The 9,670-nt window shown below is 39.3% G+C and overlaps 1 protein-coding gene across 2 annotated transcripts in view; it reads right to left on the bottom strand.

The window, feature by feature from the left end:
• Positions 1-4,170: 4,170 nt before the first annotated feature.
• FAM135B (family with sequence similarity 135 member B) overlaps positions 4,171-9,670 on the bottom strand; it is a 392,360-nt gene continuing 386,860 nt past the window's right edge. For both annotated transcript variants that reach the window (XM_025214643.1, XM_006016449.1), the window contains exons 17-20: positions 8,988-9,139; positions 8,136-8,246; positions 6,561-6,674; positions 4,171-5,117 (exon numbers count right to left, since the gene is read on the bottom strand). In XM_025214643.1, coding sequence (XP_025070428.1) covers positions 4,912-5,117; positions 6,561-6,674; positions 8,136-8,246; positions 8,988-9,139 — 583 coding nt within the window. In that variant the 3' untranslated portion in view covers positions 4,171-4,911. The remainder of the gene's footprint in view (positions 5,118-6,560; positions 6,675-8,135; positions 8,247-8,987; positions 9,140-9,670) is intronic.

The following is a 9,670-nucleotide window of genomic DNA, read 5'->3' as shown; positions in this document are numbered from 1 at the left end:
ATTGGCACAGTTTGATTGATGCCACTGCAACCCATCATTATCATCCGTGTAACCAAATTGGGGATATTTGCATAAACCTTTGTAAGAAGCAAAAATCATTAGAAGATGTACTGGTTCTTCTGAGGATTACAATTTCCCACATTGCTAATGCTGAAGGAAACTTGTCGTTTCAGATAGAAAATGGGCACACATAACAAGCCAAAGGCAGGCATACTCAAGGGGCAATTTTTAAAGCAAGTGCTTATTTGCCCCTTTAATATCTGGTAGTGCATCCAACTGTACATGCAACATTCGGCAGTTGATTTAAAACTGGACTGCTACCAATTAGAGGTGTACAGGCCCACAATGTGCACATGCAAAGATTTGTCCATGCATTAATGGAACCACCCGCCAATATTTCCAGGTAAAAAAAAAAGTCTGATTGAAAACGCAGCTTTTTAAAATTAATCTAACCAAGCCCTAGAAACCACTGCTGTTTTTCTTGAGATACACTCACCATTCACTAGCATGCAGCTTATGTTTCTTTCTATAAGCCCTCAGAGCAGTTTGCATTCAAACTTCCCCATGACCAGTTGCAGTACTGAAGTATATGCCTGCTGTGTATCCTAGGTGTCTCAGTCTCCCTATTCTAATGCAGGAAATAAGATTTGTAGCCTGCAATTTCAAATGAGATAAAATGCACTCAAAGCAGTCAGCAAGACCCTATGAGCCCTGAGTTAAGAGAATTTCTCCAAGCTATTAATGGGGTATTATATCTACTGAAATGCTATCACCATGATTCTCCTGTTTTAAAATACCTCCTATTTTTCACACACTTAGGAGCAAACCTTTCATCCCACAGGCTGCTTAGCTGTTATCATTTTTTCACTGAAATGCCATTTATGGCTGGAAAACCCATCAGTACACTCACAACACCTTTCACTTTCTTTTCATTTTGTTTTTTTTTATGAATCTGTGAATAACATTTTATTAAGTTTGTTTCATTTAGCTTTCAAAACTAATCTGGCACCCTACAGAACTAGATGACCTGCCATTGAAGAGGAGCTAGCTGAACTGGTTTAGAAGCCACTTCAAGGTAATAATATTCCCTGTAATGTGCGATGCATTTGAGATATAGAATATAGCTTATGATAATGGCAAGTCTAGAAAGTCGATTGCGAGATAGTGTGGATTGCTCTCAAGAAATGGTAACTATGCCACTTGTCTATATTGTGGTCTGGTAATTAATAGGTAGAGCCAAACACTGCTGTTCTTAGTTATCTCCTCTTCCAAAACAATGAGGTCTCAAACCTTCACCAAGCTCTTTCAATGAAAGTCCTGGGAAGGCAAGGGAGAATTAAAATAAGCAATCAAGGAAGAGAACTAGCTTGGTCATTGTGATGAATCCCCCAACCTAGATGTGACTCAGTGCTCATAGGTACCCAGTCATTACTAAAAGTTGAGGTCCTAGATCATTTTTTAGTCCAGTGCCACCAATCTGATATGAATCAACACCATTTCCTTAGATTTTAATGGTATGACGATGACCCACATCAGCTGCGGAGCTGATGTTTGCTTCCACCTTCTTTCCAGTTCTTGAAAACCTCCACCTAACCTCTTGTGAACTAGACAACTGGCATTACTGATTTAATATGGATGTGGATTGTCTAGTATGAAAAAAGTCAGTTGCTACTGGTAATACTGATATTTAGTTCTGTTCATTATCATTAAAAATGGTTTTGCATTAAAAAAAAGGGGAAAAAAAAGAAATGACTAGCAAACCCAAAGACCTACTGTGTAACAAAATACTAAACAATCAGCTATGCAGATAGCTTGCTTACAACAATAATAGTTGTCAATGAGATCAGTTTTTAATATTTACATATAGCCCAATAGAAATCAACATAAAAAAGCCTATTCAAATGAGGCCAGATTGATTAGTTTAATGATGTTCAAACATTTAGATGTTATTTACAATATAACGACGGCGTGTCGTTTCTGCACAACCGTAGTATATATTTGTAGGTAAGATAGGTTTTACAATACTCAGGCTCTTTACAAAGACAACATCCCAATAAAAAAAGGAGACACCTGATAGCTTCAAGTCAACACTAAACTGGACTGTTATTGCCAATATTTCTCACACCATTCTGGCAGCACAAGGGAGATAAAAATCTACATCTGATCCTATCCAAAGACGGCCTTACTAGGCTTTATCTTGGGCTCCGCAGTAGTGGCTTGCAACATCCTTGATGAGCCCAGGCTGCACGAGCCCAAATTAACTCTCATTGAAATCTACTGCAAGATTCCTAACCACTTCATGAGCTTTGGATCAGACCCCAGGTAAACATCACACATAATAAGATACATTTACATATACCTGTAGGAACGAATCCTGCCGTTTCATTTATGCAAAAATCCCATTGGCATAGGAGGGCCTGTCATTCTCCCGCACACTCAGACATACATGCACACACACATTAAAGGCTGGAAATGGTACCCAACAAAAAATGCAAGGCAAAGCCATTACAAGATAAGACTGCTGGTCTGAAAATAGAAGACTCTACTGCCCAAGGGTTTTGTCTGACTCATGAAAGTACCAGCAAATAGAGTATTATTCAAGTGTAAGAAAATGGGAATGGACACACTTTTTGGTATATATTATGCAAAAGACTACCCTCCACCTACGTGAAACCATAGCTTATATGCTCTGTTTTATTATTGTTGGAGCTTTAATATAAAATTTTACTGAGAAGGAATTAAATAGTGTGGTAAACAGGTTTGGCTGGCACTAACATTGTAGAGGCAAAGATGTGATCTATTGATCTCCACCGAGAACAGGGACTCTAGGCTTTCTTGAGTTTAATACTGACTTCAACACTCCTTGCAGCTTGATGGAAAGACAGAATTTCTCAAATTTTGGATACCCCTCTTTAACATAAGGATGATAATATTTATCTACCTATTCACTCTGGTACTACATGAATAGTTCATGCTTACAAAGCATTCTGATGTTGAAACATGGTGTGTACGTGGCAACTATTAATATTTCATTTCAACATGACCTTGAGGGGACAGAAAATGGTCCTCAGGCCCAGTCTACCTGATTATTCTCAAACGAACAATCTCCATCCCACCTACCTCTCATTCTCATATTATTCCTCACACCCTTCTTATCTACAAAAAGCACATACCAAATCTATTATTTTTTGTTGTATTAACTTGCCAGTTATTCCACTTTCCAGTGCTCCTTTTCATGAAGTATTTCTTCTCAAATTCTAACCCATCACCTTTCCTTTTTATTAAACTACACTTGTGTGAAAAAAACCCACCTTGTCCAAAACATTCACAATGTTTGAGAGTTTCCAGTGCAACTTTGTTGGAAATGTCTTCTTTCAAAGAATGTCATTCCCTTAACCTTAATAAAGTTTAGCTCCTTAACACCTAGTGCCACCATAGTGTTCTTCACGGCAAGATAATACACTGTATATAGAGCTGGTCAAAATTTTTTTGGAAAAAAAATGGTCATCATAAAAAAAACAAAAAAAAAGTCTTTTTTTTTTCAAAAACATTTTTGGTGCATGAAGACCTTGATCTTTTTTTTTTTTTTTTCCCCTAAAATGTGTCCCTTTTTGTAAAATTGTTATATTCTACTTTATTGAAAAGTTATCAAAATGATATGAAAAACTCATTGAAAGTTATTGAACTTTGCCATTTCAACTGTTGATAACATTTTAATAAAAATCCTTTATAAACCCCCGCCAAAAAATTAGAGATTGGAAAGTGAGTTTTTCAAACCTGGAAAAGCAATGTAGGTATTCATTTTTCACAGACTTTCAACCAGCTCTAAACGATAGTAATTAGAATGCTATATAGCTTTCCACTTTGGGATTAACATATTCCAGAAAGGACCTAATGGAAGAGTCCTATATTTTAAGGTACTTTCTGTGGAAAAGTTGCCAGCCTATTCCCTTTGACTAACTTGATCATGGTGTCATTGGAATGACTTTGAATGCCAGCTCAGAGTGACAAAACTTTTACACCTTGGGGATAATGCACTTAGGTACAAATTTAAAAAATAACAACTGTACCTCTGAGGTCATAAAGATAAGCAAAACAAGGTGTTTTTTTAAAAATATAAACAGGAGACATGTTGACAGATGACAATATTCCATGTTTTTTTTTTCCCCAATATCTTCCTCTTGGCTTGGCCGCTTCTATCTTGAGTTCATTTTTTTTCGACTTAAAGGATTAAAAGTAAACAAGAAATAAAGAGACTTTTCAAGATTTTTTTTCCTTCTATTTAAAATATTTCTTTTCCCTTTCCCATGCTTTGAATGTATGAATGTTACAGATTAGTCAGGATAATGAAACATCTCTGTATTTTCTTTAGACAAACCTAACTGTTGCATCTATCAAGGATTCTGATCACATAAATATATTTCATTTTTTTCCAGTTCATCATAAAGGAGGTTTTAACCTGAGTTCATATATGCTTCTTTCCTCTTGTGTTAACTATTCCAACAAAAATGCTACAGATGTACAGCTCTGTTAATAAGTATGTGAGTAATGACCAAGGGTGACTACATTCCTGCGTTAATAATGGAGATCATACGGGTCCAATCACACCTAAAGTGTTGGCTTTCTTATGCTTGCTTCACTAAATCCGAAGTAGCTTTCATCATTATGAGAACAAAGAACAGAAACTGACTGTGAATACTTATGTCTTCCAAAAGCACCAATATTTGGAAGCTTGAATACCTTAAAGCCATAGCACTTTATTCTCTGAAACATAAATGGAAATGGAGGGAGTGGTAATGTCCCACCTGATCACGTGCATATTTCTCATTGCTAATACTGCGCTCGTTTGGCTAAGGGATTCTACTTCACTGAACAAAATGCTTCCCTTTGTTTTACCCAGTCCTTCAGGCACTATTTGAAGTAGTTGAGTCCTGCCACCAGAAAAAACTTTTCCAGGAAGAGTTCAGAGTCCAGCACTGCTATGTGAGCCGCCCGTCCGATCAGCGTGTTGGCGGTGTTTGGCAGGGCATGGAACACGTTGTGTCTTATTAAAGTGCAGTCCTTTTCTCCAATCAAAGGCTGGAGGAGGTTGTTTATCATCTCTGCATAAACAGGACCTGCAGAAGAGTTTGAAAGGCAGTCAGTGGTCATACCAGCAATCAGGTGTTTCACTGAGTTGATGCTTCACTGTAATTACAACTGACCACGAAATCGGAAAGTTGTTGCAAAACACTAGTCTCTAGAGAACAGCCCATTATAAATGTGTAGCAAATGTCATAACACAGTTGATCAGAAATGGACCCAAAGCAACCTGCTGGATCTGCTAGGTAGGTTGTACGTAGGCTTCATAAACTACGTCAGAACTCAATGTGGTCCCATTGAAGTTAAGAGCAAAACCATGCATCCCTTCAATGAAAACAGACTTGGAACCAAAGCTCTCTGCAAGGCAGAATCTAGAAGGGTATGCAGGTCCTCAAGGACTTGGCAAAGGAGCCCAAAAACTACGCAGAGTATTCCTGAATACTAAGTTGACCTGCCTACGGGATATGGGTAGCTGTCTAGAAAACCAGTAAGTGCTCTGTAGGGACCTGAATGATGTATATGAAACCTGGATCTGGATTTACTATGCTGTCCCTAAAGGAGTATGTCTGAGACACTGGTGAGAAGATGCAGTAGCAGCACTAGGGTGGGATGAGAAGCACACTGGCCAATTTAGAGAGGGGGGCACTAGCACCCCACAGTGCTCAGCACTCTCCTCCTTGCTCTCCAGTGCTCAACAGCATGTCTGCTCAGGGTACCGAAGTTGCTAGTTACACCTTTGTGCCCTTCTCTCTTCAGCTTGCATCTGGGTTTGGAAAGCAATGGAGCTGTGCTTTAGTTCAGATCCTGATGATGCACTACACCAAACTGTCTAACCCATTAGACCTGGCTTTCTCTTCCCACTTACCAGGAGTAACCCTATTTGTTCGTGTGAAATTGATGCAAAAAGAATGACTCTGTATATACCATATTTTATATTTTCTGAGAGCTGTAGAAAAACAGAATGGCTTTACCTTCTAAAGAAATAGTCGATATGCTGATCATAAAGACAATCATAAATTCACAGAGACATGATTTCCCATGTCACCGACACTTAAATCATGCAGGGCATAATCAAAGTCTACTGAAATGAAAGACAAGACTTTGATGGTCTTTAGACAAGGCTCGTTACATCAAAGAAAAGGTGATCAAATGTTGGTAATTGTTGGTAACATTGCTAGGAATGGATTCTATTGTTATGAGTACATTTCTTAAAAGAAACTGGTAAGAAAGGAGAACCCTTTGAAACCAACTTGAAACGTATTTTTATCAAAGAGTTCCATAGGTTGCTCCTGAATTGATGTCAGTAGCTTCCTGTGGGAAGAAAACACAGTTCTGCTTATCAAATTAACACTTGAGTTTTAATTTTTTTCTTGTGCTAATGAATCATGGTGATGCTACATCCTCAGTTAAACTAAAGACCTCGCTCATCAACAAAGCTAGCAAATGGCACAGGAAACATGAAAAGGATGTTAACGTACCTATGTGTCTGTCTTTAAGTGCGTTTTTGCACATTTCTATTCTTGCTGAATGAAATGGGACATATCGGTCTTGGGGAGATGCCACCAGCACAACATTTTTAAAGTACTGAAGACCTGGAACAAAGAAATCCATCACATTATATATAACAACAACAACCTGCACAATGTTGCCAGGATTATGTCATGTTTAAATGTTCTAAATCTCATGATACAATGTCATATGAAGAATATCTGTGGCATATATTTGTAAAGGTTATTGCAGCCCAATAAACGGATGTCATTGCTGGGAGGCAAATGGCTGCCAGTGCTCATTTCTTCTTAATCCCTGAGAACACTAAGATGCTGAGCAGAAAAATGTAAGAGCACTGTCTCTGCCTGGAAGAATTTTTGATTTATGGCCTCCATCAAGAAACTCATGCATGTGAGTAATGTCACACACCGAAGATTGCCTATTAGGCTCAGTGGGGCTCTCATGTATGTCCGTGTTCTCAGCAGTCAGGCCTAGGTTCAGGACTGATGCAGCGAATGACTGTCATAAATAAACAAGATATGTGGGTAAAATAGAGATGAAGGATGAGGTTTCCACTAATGGTGTCATGTGGCTACTCAGGAAGGCATGACATTCCCATTACTTTAGGAAATTTATTCATTTAATTTTTTTAAAGAAATACACAACACAGACATGACCAGGCTGGAGCGGGATTTGACTTTACTTGGACTGATATCCTTACTATGGACTCAGAAGCATTTTTTTGTTTGTGTTTTTTTTAAATATAGGGTACAGGCATTCCTTTCCAGCTGGTGATTAAAAGCCCGTGACGTTTGGAATTTATCCCCCAAACGTGTTATTTCTCTTTGTTAAGTTGGTCTAATAAAAGGTATCAGATTCACCCAAAGAACCTTGTCTGGTTATTTTTCTTTGTTAATTTACTGCTCATGCACCCAGATCTACTAAGATGCATGAATTTAAACTTCCTTAACAATCACTGTTTAGCCCAATGCATAAACAGGATCTATAGAAAAAGAGATAAGCTGGTTATAAGCCTGTGAACTATGGAGCGCATCGCTTTCATTGTAAAAGGAGTCATCATATATAGCACTCCATGCTGCAAGACTCATGAAGTAGTACATGAGTGCAGTTAGGCTCTGATCCACAGATCACTGAAGTAACTAGGAGCACAAAGAACTGGGCTGGACTTCCAGTCTGCAGGATGTATAGATTAGTGCTATCGCAGGGATTTGTACAGAAAGCAATACAGCTGAAGGAAGGAAAGAGAAAGGTATATGATCAGTTATGGTACTATGAAAGAAAGCATAGCCTGCAGGTGAAAACCCAATCACAAGTAAGACAAAAATTTCATTAATTTCCTCCTCCTGTCACAGCCTCGGCTGTGGAATATCATGGTGCGCTTAAAAAAAAAAAAAAACACACACAACAAAAAGACCCCAAAATCACGCTGCCCAGATAATAAAAAACACCCTGCAAATCTTCTTCCAAACCTTGCAAGTACCTCAACATAGGACCTTTCTGAAGGTGCACCATCTCTCTAGACAGCCACATCATACACTACGCACCTGTTTTTTGGCTGAGCTGGTACAGGAAACACTTGCGTAGATCCGCGTTGTCCCTGAAGGTAAGCTGCAAAAGGGATCCTGATTTTTTCAACTTCTGCATGATCCACAGGCCTGAAATGACAGTTGACATGGGCTTTTACCCTGTTTGCCAGTTAACAGGCTAGATGTCTTCACCTTAGAAAAAAAAACAACACTCCCCTGGTTAAGAGAAAGGTATGCATCAACACACCAGCGCTAGATCTACAAAACAAATAAAATGCTGCTTTTTTCCTTATGGTGGTGCCCAGTAGCTAGGAAAGTCTAAGGGTCTTACTGGTTCTCTACTGCTGTGAGCAGAGGGCATAAGTACCCAAGAGAGCTAGACCCTGCACCATAATCCTTGTCCATCAGCCCTAGAGGTGCTTCTCTCTTTGGAGTCTTAGATGGGGCAAGGACTACACTTCCCTGAGCATTATCCTATTCTCATGTTTTTGCAGGTAATGTGATGCTGAATAGAGGGGCAGCTACTGTTACTAAAATTATCTGATGCTGGGATTTCATATAGACACTGCATTTTCACGGACACAGAATGGGATTTTAGAGCCAAGAACCAGTTTACAGACATGGGACCTACACTTCAGACTACGTGTGCAGGCTTTCCTAATTCAGGAAACAGGCTAAGATTCCTCAATGCTGATGAACAAAAACTCGAAGATACATTTGAGGGGCCTTGAGGTCTGGTGGAAATAGTCCCCAGAGCTTCAGTTAAGAACAAAAAAACACAAGTCAGTACTGTTATCTCATTCAGATAGAGTCTTCCTAATGGACCCTTCATATATAAAAAGCAACTCAGCTTTTTCCACAAACCCTTACCTGTACTAACCAAAGTACTGTTGTTGTAGAGGGTTCCCAGGTGAGGCCCAGAGAGGGACAGGAAGGTGTGGAGCTTGTTGAGGTAATAGCGAAACCTGGGTCGGGTTAGTACCGATCGGATAATGACATTACCAAGGGAATGACCAATGAAACTGTTGGGAGAGAGAAAATGACATTCACAGAAGAACCATCTATGTATTCCATTAAATACAATTGCATGCAGGGTGGCTGACTGTTCATAAATTTATAGGTAGGCCATTAAAAAAAGTGTAAAATGGCCTGTCCATAAAATCTGCAAAAAAAAAAAATTGAACCATCCACAAAAATACTAAGCAACTAGAGCTTTGTGAAGATCCCACATCAAAGGCAAATGTTGAAAGACACAGTAGCATCACCTGCTGTTTGAGCATGAGCGCAGCACCTTGCAGGAGGCATTCTCTCAGGGCTCTGTAGCCCTTAACCCCTCCCATCCTAGCCATGTGCTATTGGTGATGCTGTTGCATGCCTTCCTGTAACATACTGCTATAGGTAGGCAGATTTTAGTCTTTCTTTGGGGATCCATGCCAGGAAGGGGGGACAGGGTCAGTAGGCATAAGGCTGAAGGATGAGGATGGGGACAACATAGTGTAAGATGCAATTGTAGGGGCATCAGGAAGTGGGGGTGAGGAGGTTATCTCTGGGGG

Source organism: Alligator sinensis, unplaced genomic scaffold, assembly GCF_000455745.1.
Source record: "Alligator sinensis unplaced genomic scaffold, ASM45574v1 scaffold721_1, whole genome shotgun sequence".
Classification (NCBI taxonomy): Eukaryota; Metazoa; Chordata; order Crocodylia; family Alligatoridae; genus Alligator; species Alligator sinensis.
Note: the sequence above shows the minus strand (reverse complement) of the source record. Positions and strands in the feature narration are given on the sequence as shown.